Source organism: Frieseomelitta varia, unplaced genomic scaffold (assembly GCF_011392965.1).
Source record: "Frieseomelitta varia isolate USP_RPSP 00005682 unplaced genomic scaffold, Fvar_1.2 scaffold_556, whole genome shotgun sequence".
NCBI lineage: Eukaryota > Metazoa > Arthropoda > Insecta > Hymenoptera > Apidae > Frieseomelitta > Frieseomelitta varia.
Genome location: NW_025110319.1, coordinates 1 through 26,650, shown reverse-complemented (window position 1 = coordinate 26,650; position 26,650 = coordinate 1). Strand labels below are relative to the sequence as shown.

Genomic DNA, 26,650 nt, shown 5'->3' with positions numbered 1-26,650 from the left:
AATATAATATAATATAATATAATATAATATAATATAATATAATAAAATAGTTTTCTTTTCTCATGAATAATAAAGTGTACCAACATACTATAACGTTAAGGCCCCTAAGTGCTGTCAGACGTGATTGCACGCAACTGCTCCAGGTTGCCTGCATCACGGCGCTTCCAGCCAACTAAGTCACGAATTACAACTTGGCAAAGAAAATTTAGTTACAAGTTACCGGTTAATTAAGTTACAAGTCACGAGTCACCACGATAATAAGGCTAGCTGATTGACCTGTTCGACGTAACATAATATTGAACTAAATATTCACCGCTATTTTGAAACTTCCTGGCTACTGTATTATCATTTTCATACCACCACCTTGGGAGTCTCGTGGGATAAATAACCGAAACGAATGTGAATAACCCGTTCGTTAACGAAGTCTGGATCGTTTCGTCTGCTTACATTCATCCGATTGTTGTGGCAGACTCGTTTCCTCGAGTACGAGCCACGATCCTCGAGGGAGGGAGGCGAGAAAAAATGCTTCACGCCAGAAGAAGGAAATAAGTGGCACGCGAGACGACGTGCCACATCCTTCAGAACTCTTCCCGGTTGCATTTTCTCCAGCGAGAAGTGGGAAACAGTCGCCGCAGCATCCTCCATCAGTCTCCAACAGGAGAAGGGGACGCGAAAGATAATATGAAAATTATTTGCGTTGCGTTATTCGTTGCAATATTCAACGAGTGGCAACTTTTTTTCAATTTTTTTACAAATTTTTTAAGAGCAAAAGTAAACAATATAAAATAAATAATAATATAAATAATAATAAAATAAAAAAATAAAATAAATAATAATATATAAAATAATAATGATAATATAAAAAATAAAATAAATAATACAATATAAATTATACAATAATACTAAAATATAGTAAAATATAACAAAATATAACAAAACATAATAAAATAGAATAAAATATAATAAATATAACAAAATATAACGAAATATAATAAAATATAACAAAATATAATAAAACAATAAATGTAGTAAATTTATGCCTGAATAAAAATTGAAAAAGTCAGATATTTCGACTTTCGACGAACGTTCTGCAGAAATATCTGTCACTGTGTGAAAATAATTATCCGAAGATTCGCGGGGAGGATTTATTTATATCGTGATAATTCGTGTTGCATGCATTCCTCTGAAATTTCCTTTGCTCTCTGATATTTCTGCGTTTATACGTATAAAGTAAACGCAGAACTCCAGCACGACAACTAGCGTGACATTTGCAGGAGATTATAGAGCTTGAAAAAACTAAAGATTGAGGAGATGAAATTCCAAGAACGGCGGCGGAAAAAATACACCGTGAAAATCAAAGGGCAAAATTGCTTTCGGCATAAAGGAAAGACGCGTGTTTCAACGTTGAAGGGACAATCTTTCTCGCGTCGTCGGGTTGCATGATGAAAATCAAGTGAATGACACGAGAGACTCGTCTTTCAATAATCTTCTTAAGAAAAGAAAATTGCCATTCCAATTTTAATAATTATACCATTATATATACGTTATACGTCAAGCTATTCAATAAAACAAAATTTTTCATGATAATAAAACGAACACAAAAAGTACTGTTGACAAAAAGTTTCAGAAGATACATATGATAATACATTCACGATAATAAAACAAATACAAAAAGTACTGTTGACAAAAAGTTTCAGAAGATACATATTTTTCTATTACCTATATTTACTTTTATTAACCGCAATTTTTTTTATTTTAACCGAGATATACTGGAAGAAAAGGATAAGATGAGAAAAAACGGAGAATACCCTCCATTATTATGCGAGAAAATTTTGTATAATGTTAAAAACGGTGCTCTTTGCTTTTATTGTCTCTCGAAGGCAATAAAAATGTTTAGAAAATATAATATTTTTAAATAACATTTATAATATTTATTAATATATTTATTAAGTATAATATATTTTATAGTGAAATTCTATTTGAAATATATATATATATATATACAGGGTTTTTCGTAATTTATGGGACCCACTTTGGGAGCTGATTATGCGCCTAAAAATAATGAAAAAAGTCAGATAAATATATGTCCTATCTGCCTTCGTTTATGAGATATAATGAATTTTCTGTTTTAATTACTTTTACAATATATATATATATATCAAATTGTTGCATAATAAATGACGTATCTAACAAATTTATAAGTATGTTTCAATCATTCTGAAGTCATAAAAGGTGAAGTTTGAATAATGTAAGTGCCAAAGTTACTTGTCCAAGTACTCTGCACATAATATTACTCGCGCAGTTCTCAAAATTATTTCAAACATTGCAAAGTTAATAATAATAACTATTCGTTTTATGTAACTTATTTTATGGTTCTCTAGTTTTCAATAATTTCTCGGCAATACCAGGAAGTGTCAGCCACACACACACACACACACACGCGCGCGCGCCAAGTACGAAACCGCAAGATACGCGAAAGACATTGTAGTCTAACAACAAGCATACATAAATATATAAAATTTATATATAACATATAATATAATATAATTTCTATAATTTGTATAAATAATATATATAATTTTATATAATTTATATAAATAAAATGACCAATTGCTCCTTTCCTCGAGAACAGTGCCATTTACGCGCTACAAGTTAAAATAAACTAGGCGAACCGAGAAGATTATGTCATGCAGTCTGCGGTATCATTTTTTTTTTTTTTTTTTTTTTAATACTCACAGTTCCTGAAATTTTTCGAACTTGCAAATGAAGAACGAAGATTAAAATGGAGAGATTACACGACTGCTTTCTCTTCGCGGACGATATCTTAATGTTTGCCAGGGTCATGTCTGACGATCAATACAATACCTCCATTACGTAGAATTTGCAAGTTTGAACAGAAGTATAATATATTCCCGCGAGGTACGTAATATTACAATTTCTATGCCTGGCATTCGTAGAACGAGAATGAAACGTTCAGAGAATAAAAGATTTGGGTCCCGTTTTTTTTCTTTAGATAAGGGCATTTGGAAATCGAGTGAAAAATTTTTGAAACGAAGAGGAAAGATAATGGTGTTAACTCTTAACTCTTAACTCTTATCATCGTACATAGTTGTCATAGTTCTTTTATCATTCATCGTACATCTTTCTGATATTTCTTTAGAAAGATGTAACTTGCGCTGTTCCTCTGGTGAGAAAATATTTGGTGAAATTTCTATCTTTGCAAATTTTCTTAATTTTGGCTTAATTTTCTTTTCTTCTCTCTCTTTAAGAAGCTTCCTTCCGTTTTTAAAATGAGAAATCAGTCGAAAAAGTTGCACAGTTTTTGTAATTAAAAAGTTTCTTCCTCCATGTCACGAAGATGTTACATACATTAAATATTTCAAAGTCAAGGCATATATTAAGTTGCATAGTTTCTCTAATTAAAAAGTTTCTTTCTCCATGTCACGAAGATGTTACATACATTAAATATTTCAAAGGCAGTCAAATACGACATAATTTAAATCATATAAATTACTATTTGCGTTACTATTAAAATTTTACTATTTCTGTGCTAGTGTTTCAACATTCGGTGCCAACCAAATAGAGCTTGTGAATATAATACACAGAGTGTCCGTAAAGTTTCTTTACAATTTCAAAAATTTACTACAAAGATAAATGAAGAGACGGATAAGTGGAAATTATTAAAAAATGGGACGTATATATTTAAGTTTCTTTTGTCCTATTTAATACACTTCTATATAGGTGTCATTAGTTGCACGAAGCACATCAATACGGTACTCGATTTCTTGCCATGTTCGCTGTAGCATACCCTCATCAATGATGGCAATGGCATCAGTGATCCTCTGCTTTATATTAGTGATGTCTCTGACTTTTGTTCGATACACAATATCTTTAACATAACCTCACGTGTGTGTGTCCATAAAGTTTTTTTATAATTTCAAAAATTTATTACACAAGCAATCGATGAGATATCTTCGTCAGATTTGTTCCATTTACTCAGTAGTTATCAAGGTTTCAATCATTGAATTTCAGGTACCCTGTTGATGAATAAGATACTGTTAAATGAACCCCTAACAAAATGGCGACTGCTCAAGAGAAGGCACAGTGTGTATCATGGTTTATTGAAACCAAATCGGATCTGCAGACGCAGCGAAACTTTAGAACTAAGTATGAAAGAGATCCACCGTCACGTCCATCAATTCGTGCATGGCGCAAGAAATTTATGGAGACAGGGACAGTATTCGATAAAAGGAGGAGTGGACGACCAAGAACATCCGAGGAAAACGAATCGATCGTGTAAGAAATCGAGTACCGTCTTGATGTGCTTCGTGCAACTAATTGGTGCCTATGTATAGACGTATTAAATGAGGCAAAGAAAAAACATAAATATACACGTCTCATTTTGTAATAATTTCCACTCGTCTGTCTCTTTATTTGCCTTTGTAATAAATTCTTGAAATTGTAAAGAGACTCTTCTATGGACACCCTGTACAACTTTTTTCAAACAACTTCCCCCGATTGATCCTCTCTCACAAGTTTAGTGATAAAATAAGAAAACCCGTCTGTCGCCGAGTCGAATCGTAATGAAGCAGCCAAAATCAGGAGAGAGTAAAAAAAAAAAAAAAATTGGAATTCGAAAATTTGCCTCTTTTCAAACGAGAGTAGTGAAGCAGCAGCCTCTTTTTATATTTCGATTTCGCGAATCCGGGACAGCGCGAACGCAGGTCCCGACTACCAAAAATTGTGCGCTCGACATACCCACATTAGGAGTATTCGCAAGGTTCAGCTCCACCGTGGTGCAATGGAGGAGCCTCGCCCAGAAGGAACCGCCTTCGTGATCACGGTGTCCTCCGCGCCAAGTAAGTTATAATTCAATACCATGGCCGCGAAATTTTATCGCCGCCGTCTGTCTCTCGTTCTCGCGAGAAATCCGGCAGAAAACGAATGTCATCTAGTGGACAACGGCCGATCGTGCCGGATCGGCACGGTTTTCATTGAATGATCGATGCACGCGGATCTTTGTTCGTCGCATATCCATTGCAATTTCTCGCCCCCCTTTGAACGCCTGATTTCAAGTAGATCTGTCACATCTCCGCGGTACTTCACGTCGCAGGCAATCGAAACTGACGTACCGATCGTGCGAACGAAATTGTCTCAGCTTCTCAGAGATTATTTAGAACCATGAACTTGGCTGGTGTAGGCGGGATCGGGTCCATCGATCGATCGAAGTTTGAAAATGTCACATTCCACCCTTCGAAAGACTTAAAACGTAGATTTCTTCGTTCGATCTGTTTATTGAGATTTATTTCCTCCTAGTTGTCAAAGGAAATATCGAACGCGTACGAGGTCTACGCGCAACGTGTATCTCGTGCACGGCTTAATTGCCGTCGATAAATAAACAGGTGACCTCCTGCAGCGAGCAGTCTCGTTGAAACGCTGGGAAAAGAAAAATACGACGCGCGCGTTTTTATATAGAACCTGGGCATTTTATTTGTGTATCCATCATAGTGATCCACCACAAAGACGTTAACCAAAGACGAGACCCGTCGTTTCGAGGCGTTGGTAGTACGCAAGGTTTCGAGGTTTATTAATAAAAAAAGAACTCGTGTCAAGGCTCCGTCGGTGTGGCTACCTTGGCGGGATGCTTCCATTAGACCCGTATTTAACTCGGCAAGAAAACGATGGTTCTATTTAAAAGTCAAAGTGAATTAATTTTTATTTCGTTGCCCCTCTTGATTTTTTTCTCTTTCTTTTTTTTTCTTTTCCAAAGAACCGAGTCTTTGCACTTGGGAGGTGCCAATGTTCTCGCATTGTGTTCGTGCATGTAGTTTAAATGTTTGTTTAAATTTAAATTTTTTTGAACACGGCGTAAACAACAATCTGTTTAATCTCTCTCTGTCTCTCTCTCTTTCTACGTTCAGAAACCGTATACCTTTTTGTAGAATAAATTCCGCGTCAGTGATCCGAAAGTTCTGTCACCAGAAACGTTTCATCTCTCTCGCTCGGAGTTAATCGACATTTTAACATATTTCACACGCCGCTATTTTAAGCCACCAACGCGAAATTTTTTATATATATATATATATTGTTGCCACTCGACGCAATGAACACAACACAATGATTCTATCGACGAACTCGAATCTCGGTTCTCCGACTTCAACTCGAAAAAAAGGATGCAACCGGCAGAAGTCAATTTTTGCACATCTACAATCGACGCTATAAATGCTGCCACGAACGCGATTTAACACTAGAGCTGAAGCCAACGACTGAAGCATAAAATTTCCATCAGAGACGAACTTTCATTCATACACTTTATAAAAAATCATCTTACAGAATTTCTAACGAAAATTACAAGTTGGCCATTTTGGTCAAATGGCTCTAATGTCAACGAATCAAATCAATCATGTATCGCGTATGTGGAGAGTTTCTATTGGAAACTTCTGGCCGTCTACTGTACAGATCTTGAATTTTCGCTCGAGCATCGAGGTTATAGAACCTGTTGAGAGGGATTTTGCGTAATAGCACGTTTGAAGCCAAGGAGGTCGCTACTTCATCAGGAGTATTTTTATGCGATTCACCCACTTCTCCCTTTTTCCTAAGAGACATAAAATACGCGAGGACGTACGACCTCGTTTTTTTAATTTACTTTTCATCTGTTTGATATCGCCAAAATTTACAACATTCACGAACAAAGTCAAAAAACATTCCCCACTTTTGCAAAAACGAGCGAAGAATCAATCTAGAGTTCTATTCTACTTTAAAGTGAATATACAGGATGTTTCGTGACTTGTGGGACCCACTTCGGGAGCAGATTACGTACGTCTAAAAATAATGAAAAAAAAGTCATATAAATATATGTCCTATCTGCCTTCGTTTATGAGATACAATGAATTATAATAAACAGAGCAAACTCTAGTAAGCTAGTTTTACCAGGGATGGTATATTCAATTTTCATACTAATCATAATTGGGATGAAGAAAACCCACATGTTATTGTGCATTCAAGACATCAACACCAGTTTAGTTTAAACGTATCGGCAGGAATAATTGATAAATTTTTAATTGGACCTTTTTTTCTTGATGGGAAACTAATAGGCACAAAGTACGTTGATTTTTTGAGCACGCGTTTACACGAAACATCAGAGGAAGTTCCAGTCGATATTAGACTTCGTATGCGGTTTATGCATGATGGAGCTCCGCCGCGTTTTAGCCGAGTGGCTAGGCAATTTTTAAATCAACACTGCAAATAAATGGATTGGTCGTGGAGGTCCTGTTGCATGGCCTGCTCGTTCTCCGGATTTGAATCCATTAGATTTTCATTTGTGGGGGACATTTAAAATCTATTGTACACGCAACATCGATTGAAAATGCTGAAATACTACGAAATAGAATAGAGCAAGGCTTCCNCTTCCGACAAATTCGAGAAACACCAGGAATGATAGAGAGAGTAACCAGATGAATGACAAGACGCGTGCAGGCTCGTCTTCAAATGCAAGCTGGTCATTTCGAGCATCTTTTGTAAAAGTAATTAAAACAGAAAATTCATTATATCTCATAAACGAAGACACATAGGACATATATATTTATATGACTTTTTTTTCATTATTTTTAGGCGTATAATCTCAGCTCTCGAAATGGGTCACACAAGTTACGAAACACCCTGTATATCTCTAAAAAGAAAAACTCTCGATTGAACAGCCGATTTGCAAACTCGAGGTAGTTACGATCGCATGCGCTATCGACCTTACGTGAAAGGCAGAATTGTCGCCTGGCGGAGGTTGTTTAGAAGTAAGAGGACGATAGACCGTCACCCACGTAGCTCGGTTTTCGTCACGCTCTTACGATTACGCGGCAATGCGAGAACACGTTTCGTAACGTAAACACGTAGCCGGACGGCTATACGTATCGTATACGGAGCGATATTACCTTCGAGAGAAGCCCGTTACTTCGTCGAATTTGATCGAGTCATCAATGTCCTGGACGGAAGAGGACGAAGCCATTCAAATCGACTATGTAATTGACAGACGATCGAGGAACCTCTTTCGAACAATACTGCAACTATTTTAATTATCTTATTACATCATTTAATCTAATAAATTTGTCAATTAGAATTCTCTTATGAATTTATACAAGAAATATATTTTTATTGTTAATTATATTTATAAATTTAGTTACAATTAAAACTTTATGATTTCGAGATATCATTCGTGAAAGAACATTTACAGGTAGTCATACATTGTATGTTAATTATATTTTATTTAACACTGTAATGCACAATTTATTTAACGTTTAACATTAATATTTATTTAATATTTAATATTAATATTTATCTAATATTTAATATTTAGTATTATTTTATACAATTTATTTAATATTAATGTTTATTTAATATTCTATGTCATTTCATATTAAAATAATATTGAAATTTAGAATAATTATATTTATTAACTCAGAATTTATTTATTTTTTTATTTCATTCCTTTTGAACATTTAGATCAACATGAACATTTAGATCAACATGTAGATCAGTTTCTCCAATCAATTAAAATTAATATAATTTGACCTCCTAAAATAATTAGTATCCGAAAGTATTTAATTATACTGAAATTCCTTTACTAAATACATTTACTTTAACTACTTCAGGATTTTTTATTACTTTTGAAGTAAGCAAACGCGTACACGTTTATAAACGCTTGGAAAGTGATGAAAAATGAAGGAGACTTCATCAAGAATAAGAATTGGAATGATTTATATGCTCATTGCTGACCAGTCACTCGTGTTTGCATTAGATATTTCAATTGTTGACACTCAAGGGTAATACACGATATTATGAAATCTTCCTTCGTCGAAAGTCCAACCTTTATTAAAAAAAAAACAATTACTTTTATTGATATTCAGGTTTTCATCGTAATTTTACGTTACGATCGTGACGATGAAGAACTTATCGATGAATTATACGCGAACGCTTTATCTGATCATCTCCGAGTGAAATATATTGTAACGACGTGGAAATTGATATTTTATCAGAAGACAATTGCGAATCGAATGGATATCGTAAATTTGCAAAATTATCACACCAAAGAAAAAAAAAAAAAATTACTACAACATATCATATGTATAAAATATAATACACAAAGTTTTATTTAAATTCATTCTCTATAAATAAAGTGCATCGAAGTTCATTTAGATTGTTTCACTATCGTGCTCGATCACGAAAGTATAATAGCCGGTGACGCGAGATAGCTTCTGCGTGAAAATTGCCGGTCAACAATGTGTTATAATCCTAGTAACGAGTATTCTTCGAATAAAACGCTGTAAGAAGTTTTACAAGAAATATCAGAGTCTAATTACACAACACACAAGAAATATAAGTCTAATTCCCGGCAGTGTGCCGTCGGTCGCGCAAAGCACACGATCAGCCCTTACGTTCCGAGGTCGAAGCGATCATGGTGAATTCACGGTTAATTGCAAAGGCCGATCGGAGCTGAATTTCCAAAGTTCTCGCCGGTCGGAATCGTCTCTGATACGGCGATACCGCAGTAGTCATCTGCATTGCAGTTTGCCACGAATACCAATGTCATTTGACACACTAACGGAGGAAGTACGGCGGCATAATAAATGTCACGTGTGGAGTAGAGACACCGCGAGCGAGTCGCGAGCTCAACGTGCCGCTGAAAATTATCGCGCGAACACGCTCGAATGCATTGCTGCGTTGCAGAAGGGGGTGTGAACCTGAAGCTTTAATTTGCACCGGGGCCTGTGGCAAATATGCGAAGGCACGATCGATGAACGCCTTTAGCTGTCAAACATTCACCGGGTTTACTCGGTTTATGAACAATCCTTTCGAAGATAACTAGAGGATTTCGACTTCGGTGGAATTATTATCGGGGGCGAATTTTTAATTTCAGTCGCGACAAAGAAATTTAATTTAATTTTATTTTATTTTTGGCGAACGAAGAAAATAACGCGTTTAGAAAAATTAAATTATTCAAAAAATAATTATTTTTGTGAGTTTCAAGAATGGAAGTAGCGTTTTTTATAGGACGTGAATTAGCTATCTACAAATGTGACCAACGGCGTTAAAAATATTTTTAATATTTAAATGTAAATGTTTTTATTATAAAATAAAATATTTTTATTTAAATATTAAGTAAAATAATATTATTTTATAATAAAAATATTTTTACTTAAATATTAAATATTAAAATATTTAAATATTAAATAAAATAATATTATATAAAATAAATATATTTTTATTTCTGAAAAAGAAAAGTTTATCAAAGGAATTTTTATAAATATTAATACAAGTATCGCATATTTTACACAAATTCACGACAGTCCCGTGCTACATTCATTGTGAATAATAATAATCACACCGTAAAGTAAATCACTCGGGAGAAATCGGTACAAATCCCGCACGCACGTAATTTATAAATAACGCATCGATTCGAAGCTAATGTTAATGGCCAGTTAATTAATTCTCGTCTAATTATCGAACTGCAATTTACGTTTGTTTGAATGTTTCATCGAGGTAACAAAGCGAGAGAAAATAAAAAAAATGAGATGCTATTCGCACGAGCATTTCTGCATATATTTATAGAACGAAGACAGCTTGATGCCCGGAGTTTCGGAGAAAATTAACGAGCTTCACATACCAATTAGAGGTAGAATTAACAAAGGACAATGGCATGATCCATCTAATCAGATTAGAAAAGAAGAAAAGTGTCGAGACGAAAAAAAAGTACGAGATATCGAAGCGATCGGCCATTCTTTGCGTTGTAACTGTTACAACTAAATATAATTATTTTTCTTTAACGATTTGTCTGCGTGTGTATCTGTTCATTAAAATTTTTATACAATCAAAGTTTTATACAATGGCAATGAAATAAAAAAAGAACTCAATCACCTCTCTCTCTCAGAGTGGATCGAACGTCCGTAAATAAAGTTTAAACATTTTCGTCTCACACTGTGAATATCGTCTATGATCGTTCTGCGAAAAAGTTCATCCCTAAAATGTCAAACACGTATCTCACGCTTGAAAACGCGTGCTCCCCAGGACAATGATCGAATTGTTTGGAGGATAACGAGCATTTGCTTCGTTATGTGAAATATAATTGACCCGGTTGCCACGTGGCACACGCACGTAGATACGTGCCCTGCAGCTTGTTGGAAGTATTTGTTCAATTTGTTCGCAGTTACCCACGTTGGAGTTCAGATCGTTATCACTCGTTATTCACTGATTCTTTATCAAATGAACGGTGTGAGACGCGGGTGAATTTTCATCGTGAAACAACTTGCGTGAAAGTCTTCTTGATTCTCAATATCTTTGTACATTGTTAGAGTAATATCGTTGTGTATTGTTAGAGTCACACGATGTGAAATCGATCGTCACTTTCACATGGTATCATATAATTATTTCAATTTGTGTTCTGTGAAACTTTAACCGATTTTCATTGATAATATTTAACTGACGAAGAGAGAAATTTCGCGAAAACTCAACTAAATGCACCTGTAATTAGTAATTTAATTGCAACACTTTACACAGGTATAGGTACATATTCGGCAAATGTGGGACTGTGATTTACATTTTTTGAGTGTTGACAACTCCAACAAAATTCCATACACTTCGTTTTGAATGATCTGCTGATGACGCGCAAAATATTTCAGCTTCGTAAGCAATAAATTGACTATATCATTTACCATAGTTGTGCTATATATTTTATCTGTGTCCTTCTCTTTATATTTGAAACTATCACAATACGGACGCACACGTAGAAAGCAAAAGTTGTTCGATTCCTTGTTTTTTGTGCCTGAAATTTCTTTGTTTCTCTCTCAGCATCAGTTAGATTAAATTTCGTAATTCCATTGGTAATTTGTTTCCCTCATTAGAGTCAGTTGCAGATTAATAGGAAGGAAAATTCCTGTAAAAATTAGATTTACCATCTAATTTTTAATCATGTTCCTCGATGCGTGAAATTTATGTCTTTATAATCTCATGGTACTAATGCAATTTTCAGTTAAATACATCAGAGTGGTAATAACGTTTCTTTCTTAAGTCTGTGTAATTGCTGATTATGTAATACTCAATTACACGAAGATATTCTATATCTTTGATTTCAGAGATACTCCCGCAGAGCGTTACAGTTCGTCTTGCGAGAAACTCAAGTGTACTTAACTTCTAGCACTGATAAAATCTTATCCGCTAGTTACGATTCGCCGTTTAAATTTGCTCAGTGAAGAGTACCGTCGTTTAAGATGAAATCTTCGTCCGATCACAATCTTCATTCTTCAGATTTCACACAAACTAACATATCCTTGGCGAGTTTTTAGTAAGCAGTTAATAGACTAAACAGTTTTTGAGTAAAATAAACAAACGCAAAATATGACGAAGAGGAAAAAAAAGAATGAATAAAAGTGCCGGTTAAATAGCGATTATATCTCATTTGGTAAAAACTAAAGCAGTGAAAAATATATGTACATACTTACTCCTTTAACACGGGTCGAGATCTTGACCCGCTTTTATTCGTGACCAGTTTCTTTGGCTCTTTCACGCGAATTGAAGGTAAAAGTCGATTTTCTGCTAAATATCAATCGGTTTAACGTTAATTTTCATGATATGTAATTATATATTGGTAGACCGATATATAATTATACACTGGTAGATTAATTAATTATGTATAACTGGTAGATTAACTTTTGTTAATCTACCGGTTAAGAGAAACAAATACAGTCGTCACATAGATGCAATAATTTCTTTATTTAGGTGCCTTTCATCTTTCTACACGTCGACTACTTTGTTATAAATAACTCACGTGTTGTTCCTATAATACTATAATGTATAGTTTGAGCAATCAATAAAGAGTTATAATTGAACGTTGAGCAGAGTAGTTAGTAAGAAAAGTTAGCAATCGTATATCGACCGATTCGATATGTAACGCAAGCCTATACCTATTTGTCTAACTAAAAATGCAATGAATATTTCCGACACAGGCTGTATAATCCTATTTCTTATGCAAGTACAAATATAGTTTCCTTTATGTAATGTTATACAACCGATCTTTGTAATTACAGACTTATTTTTACGCTTTAGACAGAGTTTTCCAAGAATATGTTTCCTTAAATTTAAAAAAACAAAAGCTGCAAAATATAATTTTGCAGACTATTGTTAATGCTCACGGAACTGATGAAAAAATAAGATTATTTGAAGTAAACAAATTTTAGATTTACAAACAAAAATCAACACAAAATCCATCTTTAAAGTGGAATTAATCCATTTTTTGGAGGTGACCCATTTTCTAAATGTTTGTCGAATACGTAACTGTAACATTATGGAAATAACAATTTGATCTTTTAGTCTAAACTACGTACTAAAAACTACGTATTTCATACTTTTTTTTCACTCTCATTAAAGAGCACAAATATACTACACTTGACGCACTTATCTAACTGACAGGCAAAGTTCTGTGATACCAACAATTATTTACAGATTGTCAAGCTTATCTCCAAGCCTTTACTACTCGTAATTACGAAAACATGCAAAAATATTCATAACTACACAGTAATTTCGATTCCGGATTGCGAAGATGAATGAAAGAAGCAACACTTGAAAATAATCATAAAATCGAAAACATTTGTTGCTTTACGTAACAAATGAAATTTTATACAACTTGTGCGGTCGATGGGAATATACCACGGGTGAAACTTTATCGCTTATACATGCGTTATTTATTGCTAGATAATAATTTTGGGTGCAATGTGTATGTTGAACATTTGAAAACTTTCAACGCTCTATAATACAATGTATGTACGCAGATACTTTTGTCATGGTCCATCACTCGAGAAACATTATCGTCTGTGTAACTTAAATCTTCAATAAAAATATTAAATATTTTGCGTCTGTACAGGTAATTTCATCAGTCTGACACCAAACGTATGTACATCTACAATTTCTCGTGTAAGCTTTTATATATAAACAAGCTAAATCCGTTCAATTTCCACATAAGTCATCGAATCACAAGTACAACGAAGTAAACTGACATGCCAATGATCGATCAACATCCTCTAGACAAGCATGTTCAGGCCTCGAAAATGAACGAATTCGTCGAATAACACAAGACTAACACAAGAGTTACCTGCCGTGAACTGTGGTATCGAAATCACGCTGCAACTGTTGACACGCGTCCGCGAACACGACTTGAGAAGCACCTTAGGCTTTCTCCGCACGCACATGCAACGACGAAAGAGCCCCATTGGCTGTGCAAATGATACTTACGACAAAACTCTATTTACTCAAACGAGATTTTAGTTAACGGTAGCAACAATTGAAGAGCTAGTTATACAAATTGTTCGTTTTGTGACGAACAATTTCAAGTAAATAAAATTCTACTGTTGTTCATAATGGACAGTTTCTTCACTTGAGAATTTGTCACTTTAGACTTTATCGATGTACTTGATTTGCCGGAAAACGAAGTTCAAACATAATGTCAAGTTAATTAGACTAAATTTTGTCTTTGATCGAGACTCTGGTACTACGTACGTAAAATAAACAAATCTGTTAATGTGTATATGTCACAGTCGACGAGAAAGATAGTCGAAATTTATTAGAAATACGAAATTCCTCGGTAATTGACCAAACAAGTTACTCCAGTAGCGTGCTTGTACCAAACATTGAAAAAATTGAATCCTGTAAATAAGAAAGATGCGCGCAGATAACTGTCTAGATAGGGCGCGTTCACACCGGAATCGATAACCGCGAGAAGCAGTCGCAGAAGAGGGCGGTCTACGATCCGCGATATACAACATTGGAACGTTGTGTCGGTCGGGAGAGAACCAAGTCAATTCTTGCTTTTATCGATTCGACACAATTCGAATCACCGAGGCCCTGATTCACGATGATAGGTGCGACGATTAACGACACCGATCTGGGAGGAGCCAATCAGTGACACTGTCGATCATGCTTTTTCCACTCACCTGTTCGAATCGCCGGTACAACTCCGTCAGCAGCAGACGATTACGAAACTCGCGCGGCACTTCCAACACCGACACAGATTTTCCAGTGTCAAATCTTGCGACGTCGTGTTTCGCGAAGGTGGGGATAGAAGAGGCACACAGAGCGACCGATCTACGGTGGCGAGATAGAAGGGAAACAAAAAAGAGGAAAGGAAAGGAAAGAAAAAGCGCGAATAACGAGAAGGATAGAGTGCACGAGAGAAAGGAGTTAGAGGGAAAAAAGGAGAAAAAGACAGAGAAGACAGCGGGGGAGAAAGGAGTGCTGATAAGCGGCAAGTAGTGCAGTAAAAATTTCGCGTGGTCAGTTGACTGTTGGCTCGTTGCAGGGGCGCGACAAGCCCGGACAGAGCACACGGCACCGCGCGCTTCTATCACAGCGGCATTTTCACTGAGAAAACCGAGGCCAGAAAGCGAGAGGCCCGCAACACAGCGAAAACCCCCCCAGCCGGATCCCGTTTTCGTAAACTCTCGACTCCGACTATCCGCGTATCGGGAGCGAGCCGTCTACCTCGAGGCGCATGCGCATCTCGCCGTAACGCGCACGCGTCATCGTCCACCGCCGCTGCTCTTATCAGCGCACTAGTCCACTGCCGCTAGGAATTGAGAGCCGTGCGACGACACTCTCCCCACCTTTCCGCCACGCTCTCGTTCTTAGTATAACCCCTTCGATTTCACGGTGAATCGGTGTGTCGGGGAAAGGGTGAAACAACAGACGCGTGCGCAATGACACGAAAACGCGTTGTTTCACCTTTACGGAGGATTGAAATCATATTTAAACGACAGCCTTCGAGTAACGTTACTCGTTCTATATTTCAATGAAAGTAAGAAACACAGCTGTGCTTCCGAGTGAAAATACTTTGATCGAGATTAACTACGTTTTGTTAAAAATTGGTATTCTTATATAAGTGGCTCCAAGTATTTTGGTCGTAAAAGAATATTAAATTCAGTAAAATCAATATATATATATATATATGTTTATTGAAACAAGAATCGTATAATTCTATATGTAGTTATATAATGTTTTTTCTACAAATGATAGATATACTTTATCGTTAGTCTTATCGATATTATCATACATTGTAAGCAAATAGTGCTTCTATTAGCATAGTTTAACACGTGAACCAGAGTGCACGATGTTGCAATCATGATATTGCATATTTCATATACCTGTATGTAAATGTAAACGTAAAATCATCTTTTCGAATAGCGATGAGTTAAATACAAATTAACTGGAATTTTTTGCTCAGAAGTTTCTTTCAATCCCGACAAGATCAAGTATATGACAAACATGTATTATTAGAAGATTTTATTCATGATAAATCCACGTAGGGGAACAATCTTTACGATGGATCCGGAATGGGAATTTGAGGTATTTGGCCTTCCAACATATCGTGGAGTAGAATACTAATTTCCTACAAAGAAGTTACTTTTTTATTATTTGTGTTTTCTGAGATAAATAATACCAATAAAAATAAACTAAAGGTCAAAGTTATCAGTCGTTTAAAATATTAGTAAATTTAGGAGAGAAGAATTCTGCTCCGAAAAAAAAGAAATCAAAAGAAAATAAATTATTTCGTTCTTTGCAAGGTATAAATTAAATTACTTTTATAGAATGGTATCAACCTCTTCTCGTTGAGCTCGTAATCTGTCGATGATCGGTTCGTTAAAGTTGGGATCATTACTTGGATCCTCCACAATAATTTCGTTGCTTCTCGACTCTTGCGGTATATGAGTAACGTAAATCTGTTTGATAGTATCTAAGATAATCGAAGGTCTGGTCTGAGGAAATTGCAAATCGATCGACAAGAAGGAATCTGTACCGGCAGATATTGCTAATGGCTTCTCGACATCTAGGCACTTGATATCGCTAATTTATAATTTTCAAATGAAGGAAAATTATATCGACTCAAATGTAAAAATATTGAAATAATAGTTGTATACTAGAAACTTACGAAAATTGAGTACCAAATCCATAGTGAGATAACAAATCTTTCGTTCTTCGTAGTAAAGACTTATCTTTTGCGGAATGATAATAGAGTCCAGCTCCCAAAGTATGAGCTGTAGCTCTTAGTGTTTTTCCGATTAGCTTTATTTTATTCAAATCTAAATCCTATGTTAGAATCGTCGAATAATTTATAATTTCGTAATAACACGATAGGATGTTTGTGCACGCTGTTTGTAACAGTATGGTGTTTTATATTGGAAAATATGCTTGAGATATACCTTAAATTGATCATATTTCCCACCAACAAGGCAAAGCTTCATTGGAAACGGATCGACCTCTTGTTCCACTGCTCCCTTCCGTTCTTTAACTCGCTGTTGCTTTAATTCCTGAATCATTTTATCGCTGTAACTCATTTTCATTGCATTTCGAATAACCGAGAGAGCTTCTTCGAACGTGGTCCATAAAATGTCTGGTTGTGATAAATCCAATATAATCAATACCGTGACGTGATGAGGAGAATGAGTCAAAGATGAACCTGTCATTGCGGCTGATACTAACGAAGAAGTTAAATGTCCTACTTCCCAAACATGCACGATATTTTTTATCTGCATCGATAATAGAATCAAATAGAAATAAAGTTAAATATTTTTTTATTATAACGCACATACATAATTACCTAATAACATATATTTTTTTTTTATTTTAATATGTTTCAAGCATGTTTTCTTAACCTCGTTAATTTAATTGTTAAACAAAATATTTGTACACGAACAGTATGTGAACGATATACATTTTATTTACTTTTTTGATCAGTTAACCTTATATAACCTTTGTTAAAAATTACTCAAAATTGTTATACTTATTTGTCATTTGAATAATACAATATCATAAATAAATGAAAACTTACTAAACTCTTTCCAGCTTTACGTCCAAAAGAATAATCTATCGCGATAGTTGGTTTCGGTGTTTCATCTTTTTCGAGAAAACGATGTATCATTGTAGTTTTACCCTAGGAATGCATATTTCTTCTCCATTACGTGAGTATGTAATTTGCATTAATAGATCATTATTTAATAGCTTTAGTTAATATGTTACGTACGACTCTCTTACTACCAACGATGATAATTGAACGTTCATGAGTTTCGTTTGGATTAGTTTTACGTTCTTGCTCTTCTTGTAAACAGAGACGCAAAGCAATATCTCTAACATTTTGTTCACTAAAACAAAATTATGTAATATTTATGTACATAATTTTATCAATGCTCTTAAATATACAAAATATTCGATTTAAGAAAAAGGTAATTAAAATATTACGAGTTTTGTGTAAGATTACAGTGTAAATATACGATAATAGATACATACGAATTTTGATCTGCCATTTTATTTTTGATTCAAAATTTTCGAACAAATATTTTATGTATTATAACAAGTGCACAGTGGTATAATTATATTCTGTATGTCATTCAGTACTTAGATAGGTTATGAAAATGTTTTGATGTACGTTGTTATAGCAACGTAGGAAGTTTCACTTGCATATAAAATTGATATACAAATAAAGTTTAAAATTTGTTTTCTATCTGGTGGAATAACAACATTTAATATGTTATGTTAAAGTTGTTATATTTTTTTAAATCCTACATGAATACAACAGGGCGTTTTTGTTCGATGATAAAATTTACAAGGTTACTTTTTATATTAATTAGTCGCGAACGTTCTTTTGCTAATTTAAAATTTCTGTAGAGAAACTTCTCTGTTCTGTAAATCTTCTTCCACAAAGTCTAACCACAATTCTTAGAATAAATTGTTTATAAATTAAGTATAAAAAATTATTATACTGTCTTTATTTATGTACTAGATGGACTAGATGAAGTTAATAATGGAATGCACCATATTATTTAGAAATTTATAATAAATTAAAATTATCGTAGATAAATGTAATTTCAAAAAATACAGGCATGCCAAATTGTAATTGTATAATTTATTAGTAACAGACCAAAGAATAATAACAATTAATAATTTTGTCTTTGGCAATGAGGTCAAAATTAATTTATAATCTATTGTAGAAACTTTAATTAAACTATGATTCATAGTTCTTTCATTTCTTTAAATAGAAGTAAAAGCATACGGTGGAAAATTGTATATTACTCAATAGCATTACTTTTTTATCTTTTTGTAAATTATTATTCAATTTTTTGTCTTTTGTAGTTTTATAATGTACATGTTTATTGCATATACATATATATATTCATATGCACAAAAGAGTATGAGAGATAGGGCATTTCAAAAACTTTGATAGAAATCCCCATATTAATATATTCTAGTAAATAATATGTTCAACAATAAGTTATGCTTATTATTTAGAAACTAGTTATTCAATAATCTGTCAATAAAAACAGATTAGTGCAAACAGTACATTATATATAAAAATGTTTAAATAATCATTGTCAGAATCTATCTGACAATACATTTTTTATAGTCAGTTCAAGCAATGAACACAACAATAAAAGCAGTCATATCTAACCACATATGCATTTTAGGTTCTTCATTAACAAAATGTAACATTTTTAATATCTTATTCTGTATTAGTTAACAAAAGATTTAATTTTGAAAAAAAGAAGATATACAATTAACACATAAAGAATTATAAACAAACATAAAGAATTATAAACAAATCAACAAGTAATCTAATATCTGTCTTGGTCCTTCTACCGCATGCTTATTTTGCACACATGCTAAATTCAATTATTTTATAAATGACAACAACAAATTCCTGACATGCTTACAATTATATTCAATTGCAAATAAGTATTTTATATTTAATATATTTTTTATACTTTATATTGGTATGGAAGAAAATAATTTTCTACTATTTAGGTTACTTTGTGTTTTACAAATTCATTCATATTATCCATTTATGTATGAAATTTTATCTTTGAACACTATGGCGTGTAAGAGTGTTTGGGAGACGTAAAATATGTGTAATTTAATATTAATAATTAAATTAATTTATAATTTGTATTAAAATGTCAACAGCCAATACAAGTAATGTTATATTTTTAAATAGAACTGATTATTATTTACACATATTTTTAAAATATCAAACAGAGCATTTTATAAAAATGCTGCTTCTTAATTTCTTATATGTATTAATATTACCAAATCGACTTTGCATTCCATACAATTTTACGAATAAAATAATTATAAATATTCATATGGATAATTTCAATACAAGCCACATTTTTAAAAATCCATCAAAATGTTAATGAGATGCAACATATGTGAAGGAAGACTGTAATAAAGATTAGTCACCTTTTTCTACAATATTTCATCGCTTCTATTATGCAATATATCACACGCTCTGCATGTTATCTGGTCCATATATCACTCATCCAATTGTCATCTAATTCATTAGTTGGTAACACTTTTAATTTTCGCAATGCTTCGAGGTAAAATGTAAGTTCAGACGTAACTACACCATGTTGTGGACCACCGTTATTTACTATATTCATTTTGACTAATTGCTCTCTAAGTTTTTCTTTGAAAGATGTATTTACTGTACGATATAAAGTTTGTACTTCAACTACTGGGAGAATTCCAGAAACTGCTTCATGTAGTTTCATTAAGTAACTGTAATTAGAAATTTCACATGTATAGTAATTATAGTTATAGTAAAACAATTATTATAATTATTGTTTTAAATAATTACCTAGAAATATTTCTGAATGATTTCGATGGTACTGGCGGTCTTGCAGTCCATTTCGATATTTGACCACCCAGTAGATTGTCAACAATAGTAAGAATTTTGCTTTCAATTTCTTTTACATGCGCACGAATATCTCTTTCAACACTATCCAATAGAGCAACACCACCGCTTATACCAGATGTACCAAGTCCACGACTAGGGTTTTGCTCTGCAAACACTATAACAAAATCTAAGCATTAATATTATAATTTTTACGTAAGTTGAATGCTAAATAAGAATCAACTTACTTTGAAAATGTGATTTGACATAAGGCATAAACCATAAAATTAGTTTTAAACTACGTGCTGCTAATACAAGTATTGTACTGGTAATAGTTTTTAAACCAGCAACCTGCATTGCTCCAGCTCCAAGGACAAGTTGACAACAACGTGAATTATAATGTCGCAGTAATTCCGCTAAATGTCTTCCAATTGTTCCTGATAAAGTTATTAGTTCACTCCCAGTTCTAAAAATAAAGTTTCATTGAGTATTTCACAGAACATTCATAGATTCAAAATTTCAGGAATTACCTGCAATATTCGTGTATCATTTGTATAAGCATTAAAGCTGTACCAACAACAGCATATTTTTCATCTCCTACCATAATGAAGTTTTGAACACCACCTTTACTAACTTTATCATCAACTTTAAATAGATTTGGCGGAAAAGTTTTATTTTCATATACATAGGTTACTAATGATTGAAATTCTGGTGGTACATCAGCTTGCTTCCATCTTTCAGATTCTAATAAAAGAGTAAGCTTTGTTTTGAGCTCGGTATGAAATCTTTGAATGAATTTACTAGCTTGTGCCTATATTTTTAGAAAATACAAGTTATAAAATATAAAATGCTAGTGTTGTTACTATAAACACACAATTTGTAAATAGCACATACCTTAAATGCAGATCGTAAACCTGTGCATTGTTTGCCACAGAGCTTTTCACAAGTTTCTGTGAACTCCTCAACTAAATTGGCTAGTTGACACACTTGAGCTGTTGTTGCTCTTTTACTTAACCAAGATGATTTATCATTCCAAGTTTGACACTCTTTTTCTTCTTGTTTATTATTTAAATTCTCAGTGTTTAATTTTTCTTTTTCGTTTTGTGATCTATCTTTATCATTTGTACCTGCAGAAAGCAGATTTCCCATTCGCTCATGACAGTAATCACAAATGGAAGTTATCATATCATTAAGTTTGATCGTTATTCGCGAATGTTCTGCTTGAGTTAATAAGCGATCAGGAATCGTATCATCGAATGATCCGTCACACACTCGGCCTGCCGCTAGATCTGCTGTATCTCGCATTACATCGTGAACGGCCTAGAAAATTACACCGTGTGTCAAAATATATTATATCTTACTACAATTCCAAAAATATGATACGATATATACCTTAACTCGCATCAAAAGGAATGTTAAAGATTGTATAGCATTGTGAAGTAACGTTAGTCTTTCCGCGAGAGAAAGTCCACCAACTTCCAAAGCTGCAGCTTGTTGATCACTGCAACAATCGCTCGCTGCTAAAGCTTCTATGACCCTTTGTTTTGTTACAGCTCGGACCGTCGTCACTGCTTCTTCTTTATAAGTATCCACAAATTGAAAATGTTTTTGCCTCAGGAGACCAGAAATGATGGAAACAAGTTTATCCTGTTCGTTGAGGATGTACAAATGATCTCACTGGGAAGAGATGCACGACGGTTTGTTTGCTACGAACTAAGTAGACAAAACTTTTAAAACTTTGACATATACTTACACCGTCCAAAACTGTATTTTCTCCTCCTAACGGTCTGTTTAAATCTGCAGTTGCATATCTTTGAAATTCTGTAGATAACATTTTATCAACAAGTTTTTCCATTTCTGTCAATTGAGAACTTAAATGTCTATAGAAGAAAGAAAGAAAAGTTAAATGAGATATTTATCTTATTATCAAAATACTTATTTATATAAATGTACCTAAAACTATGTACTCCATTCAATTCCTGTAAAAGTATTTCTTGTGTTGTAGCAATGAGGTCTAAGGCTGCAACATAATCTGGCGTGGACAACAACAATTGTATCATTGGTTGACTTTGGTGTACCGTAGCCATAAGTTTTAGTTTTTCTTGAACCAATAATCGATTAGATCTCGCCCGTTCCAACCTATAAATATAACCAAATTAATATACATATAATATTAGAATTATAAAATAAATTCACAATTCACCTTAAAATTTCTAAAGAATCATTGACTAGATGCTTATCAACTTGGTGTATATTTTTTCTAAGTGCTTTTAGAACTGTAATAGTTTGTGTAAGTTGCTCCATTAGGGCATCATGAGAAGTCATAGCATGGAAAAATGCTTGAGACTTAGAAGCAACTTGTTCTGCTATTCTAACTTCCACAACATCTAAATAATGACTTAGCTATTCCACAAATACATTAAAATATATTATTGATTTTAATTTTTATACTTTATGCAATTTTTAATACAAGTGGTATACCTTTTCTTGCATTTGCTTTACATTCATAACAATATTAGAATCCTCATTTAACAATCCATTTTTTGCAAATGGAAACACTGCATAAAAATTATCTTTCTGAGAAAGATCCAAATTAGGCGTTAAAAAGATTTTTGGGATATTAGACAAATCAAACTGCATTCGATCTGTAAATTTTTAATATAAGAATTCTATATCTCACAATGAAAATATAACTATTTTGTTACATAAATGTTATATTTACCCAAGGATTTAACTTTCCTTAAATTTGGAAAATTTTGTAATAATTCATTAGGTGTAGTTGGCCTACTGATATTTGAATTCATACGAGAATGTTTTCTGTACCTCTGTAAAAGAAAAGATTTTCAAATTAGTTACATTTTAACAGAATAAACACATCACTTTTCATGTATTAATTACCCTTGCAATTTTTTTTAAATATGATTCAAAGTGTTGCATTGTGATTTCGGGAAGGTAAGGACTTTTAGGTATATCAACCTTCTCTACGAATCCATCTCCCCAAGTACGAGTTAAAAAGTTACTTTGTTTTCCTTTGAAAGGATCATTTAAAACAGCTGGTAAATTCTGTGCTGCAGAATACACAGTCCACGATGAACAGGGTTCTAACAGTTGACCATTGCTTTTATGTTGCTGTTGCATTACTGCGTGTTTAGTAGCATGTGCTATATAATCTTTGTCAGAAACACCCTCCACAGGAAGACTAGTGCATACTCCATTATAACCGTAAAGGCACACGAATGAACCTCCTTCTCTAGAGCAATGTTGATCTCTTAAATGTCTGAAACCAAATTACACATCGTTAATTGAGAATATTGTACACCTAAGTTGTACAGAAGCTAAACCAATCAACTTAGCTAGAATCAATTGTTTGATTTTTGAAAACTCAAACATTAATCACATGTTTATTAAAATTAAAAAAAAATTTCGGAATGTTGAAGTTGATCACTTTGATTTCTGAGCGATTTAGTTGTCGCTGTATTACGTTTCGTGACTGTGCAATTTATTTTATACAAGTACGTTCGGTGTAAATGATTTGTCATACGAGTTAAATATGAACGAATGTTGTACAAGATGTATCGAAGATTCAAAGTAATTTCATCTGTCCGCGGCGCTGGAAATTCATTAAAGTCGAAGCTGTCTGCTGCAAGATATTTTTTGTTGCAAATAGACAAGGGAGAGACGGACCCACCTTATGAAATCTTCTATTTGCTTGAACGTAAGGTTAGCACAATATTCACAAACTAGGATCGTGGGTAACGACTCGGATACTTTCACGATTTTCGCCATTTTCCATTTGCAACTTTACTTCGCCATTCTATCGCCGTTTCGCAGAATTTACAGTACATTGAAATTCGTGAATGGCAATTAAACGTCTGACAACTACTTCATAATTCTAGCTATCCCTTATTGTTCAGTGTCGAGCCTAGTCTCACTTTTTAACAAATACACGTTTCGTTATTCACGCTGACCAACAAATAAGAAAAAAGTTCCTACATACACTTCTCATTGTCCCAAAGGTTTTGTCTCGAGCATTTGTCGTTGATTGCGAAAACCTTAGAATAGACCATGTTCACTTTGAACATATGATGAACAATAAACTTTTATTCAACGTGTTATGTTTGAAGGAACACAAAGAAATATCACATTCCTTTAAATTGTAATTAAATGGGATTCATTGATAAAAATTAGCTTATAAAAATATCATAAGACGTGCCACATTAGATCGTAAGATGTATTGTTAATTAAGCTTTTATCATTAAAATGATTATATCGCGCTGTAAATTGAATTTTATAAAATTACAGAATCTCCCTCGGATTCTGTATTTTATATTACATGTAAGAAGTTTATAAATTAATTCACTATAACATAAATCATGTACAAACCGTTCTTATGTAATCATAGAACGATAATTGCTAATAGCTATTGATTGCATAAAATTGTACGTGAAGCTTTTTCTTTATCCTCCAACTATAACTGCGAATAATTTTGTGCCAAATTTCAAACGTGGTGCGCAAAGGAATTAAATATTATTCAAGTGAAGGTGCTACGATCTGTTGTACAGAATTTATGTCTCTTTTCGTGCGTTTTATGTTATTAGTTCAAATGGAACGTAAGAAGAAAGATTAGGGTCCAACTAAGAAGATTCAATAATAAAATGTCACAAATTAACCCCTTTAATTAGCTTGTTTTGCGAATGTAATTTTGGTCAATTTATGGATATTACGTAGGAATTAATTGTCATCTCTATCTTGTGCACTATCGCTCGCCTTATCTGCGAAGCTACTGCCATCTATGCATATATCGTATCATTGACTCAAGATAGGATTATAAGCCTGATATGAAAAGGAATTTCGTGTTTCAAAATTTGAAATACCAACTCAGGAAAAAAGAATCACTGGTTTTTTAGCGCCCTCTACGCTTAAATAACGGTGAATTGGAGAACTATGCCAAGTAAAATGACTTAATTGTCGTTACAGTGACGAAATCCGTTAGAGTGTTATTCAATAGTGTATCTCCAGATTCCGGAGCACAAAATCTAAACTATTTCATTTTATATTATGTACTCATGTGAGTATCAGCAAGAGTTTTATCCGTGTTTTATGAATTCATCTATACGTAAAGTATTGAAATTTTTAATTTTAAATTTTGAATTATTATAAAGAAGTACAACACACATTTTAAATATATAATTATTTGTACTTTATTGTTTTTAAAAGTAATTCATGACTAATTAAATTTTATATAATAATAATTCATAATTACTTAAATTTATTTTGGGCTATAATTCCGAATGGCCACCGGTTGAGATAAAATTTCGAGTCGTGGAAAAATTCCAAAAATATAAAATCTCAGCTACGAGAATTCATCTGCTTCGAAAGTAGATCCTCCGATTTTACGATAAGAACAAAGAGCTAACGTTTAGGTAAATTTGAATGAAGACGAGTGATTTACGGCAAATCTAAAAATAAATTGTTTACTGTATGTGACCATACGTTGATTTGTATTACTCGCTCATGTCTGATCACACGTATACCTGATCCCCGAAACACGGGACACATAAAAGTATTTTATGTTCGGTCTATTCTAGTTGGTCAATGATTGTTGGAAGCATTATTAATTAAAAGGAGTATACCACTCCGCGGTAAAATGTGTTACGTGCTGCTATCTATCCGATTTTCTATTTATCTTTTTACCAATTATACTTCTCAATTGGAACTGAGAAGTAGTTCGATGCCAGCACTATCGTAGACAAGGAGTGCAACAATGTGCAACAAAGATGGATGTATAGCGATTATAATGATATTATTATAATACTATAAATAAATAAATAAATAAGTAAATAAGAACTTTGTAACTTCAATAACTTTTTATAAATTATAATAAATTATATAATGATGCAGTTTACAGTAAAAATAGATAAATGTTTTCAACAAATGTTAGTTATGGAATGAATC

The 26,650-nt window shown here is 33.4% G+C and overlaps 3 protein-coding genes and 1 non-coding gene across 7 annotated transcripts in view; all 4 read right to left on the bottom strand.

The window, feature by feature from the left end:
• LOC122533830 (protein numb) overlaps positions 1-15,504 on the bottom strand; it is a 54,325-nt gene extending 38,821 nt beyond the window's left edge. The window contains exon 1 of one of the 2 annotated variants that reach the window (XM_043663913.1): positions 14,970-15,504. The gene's annotated coding sequence lies outside the window, so the exon portion shown is untranslated. The remainder of the gene's footprint in view (positions 1-14,969) is intronic. The other variant, XM_043663912.1, reaches the window with a different exon arrangement.
• On the bottom strand, positions 4,704-4,867 carry LOC122533836. Its single transcript, XR_006307784.1, has one exon. It is a non-coding gene; the product is annotated as a U1 spliceosomal RNA (small nuclear RNA).
• Positions 15,505-15,955: 451 nt separating the features above from the next.
• On the bottom strand, positions 15,956-17,956 carry LOC122533832 (cytoplasmic dynein 2 light intermediate chain 1). The gene is made up of 5 exons (XM_043663914.1): positions 17,861-17,956; positions 17,232-17,558; positions 16,961-17,118; positions 16,632-16,875; positions 15,956-16,420 (listed from the first exon to the last, which is right to left on the bottom strand). The coding sequence occupies exons 1-5, from the start codon at positions 17,948-17,950 to the stop codon at positions 16,349-16,351; spliced, it is 891 nt and encodes a 296-aa protein (XP_043519849.1). The 5' UTR covers positions 17,951-17,956; the 3' UTR covers positions 15,956-16,348.
• LOC122533829 (vacuolar protein sorting-associated protein 54) lies at positions 17,287-24,806 on the bottom strand. Of its 3 annotated transcripts, none has more exons than XM_043663907.1 (14): positions 24,384-24,662; positions 23,594-23,972; positions 23,418-23,520; positions 23,177-23,340; positions 22,899-23,098; positions 22,649-22,834; positions 22,449-22,575; positions 22,088-22,342; positions 21,590-22,015; positions 21,226-21,506; positions 20,944-21,161; positions 20,660-20,873; positions 20,263-20,580; positions 17,287-17,422 (listed from the first exon to the last, which is right to left on the bottom strand). In XM_043663907.1, the coding sequence occupies exons 1-13, from the start codon at positions 24,479-24,481 to the stop codon at positions 20,319-20,321; spliced, it is 2,913 nt and encodes a 970-aa protein (XP_043519842.1). In that variant the 5' UTR covers positions 24,482-24,662; the 3' UTR covers positions 17,287-17,422; positions 20,263-20,318. The 3 variants fall into 3 exon arrangements, with proteins under 3 accessions (XP_043519842.1, XP_043519843.1, XP_043519841.1); XM_043663908.1 differs by lacking the exons at positions 17,287-17,422; positions 24,384-24,662 and adding exons at positions 17,861-18,170; positions 24,693-24,806; XM_043663906.1 differs by lacking the exon at positions 17,287-17,422 and adding an exon at positions 17,861-18,170.
• Positions 24,807-26,650: the final 1,844 nt, after the last annotated feature.

Coding starts and splice junctions, on each gene's coding strand:
- LOC122533832 (XM_043663914.1), bottom strand. CDS start 17,950: ATGATACATCGTTTTCTCGAAAAAGATGAAACACCGAAACCAACTATC. Junction 17,559..17,860: donor GTAAAGCTGGAAAGAGTTTA/GTAAGTTTTCAT, acceptor TTATCGATGCAG/ATAAAAAATATCGTGCATGT. Junction 16,876..16,960: donor GGATTTGGTACTCAATTTTC/GTAAGTTTCTAG, acceptor ATTATAAATTAG/CGATATCAAGTGCCTAGATG.
- LOC122533829 (XM_043663907.1), bottom strand. CDS start 24,481: ATGGCGAAAATCGTGAAAGTATCCGAGTCGTTACCCACGATCCTAGTT. Junction 23,973..24,383: donor CAAATAGAAGATTTCATAAG/GTGGGTCCGTCT, acceptor ATTTGGTTTCAG/ACATTTAAGAGATCAACATT. Junction 20,581..20,659: donor TCATTCAGAAATATTTCTAG/GTAATTATTTAA, acceptor TTCTAATTACAG/TTACTTAATGAAACTACATG.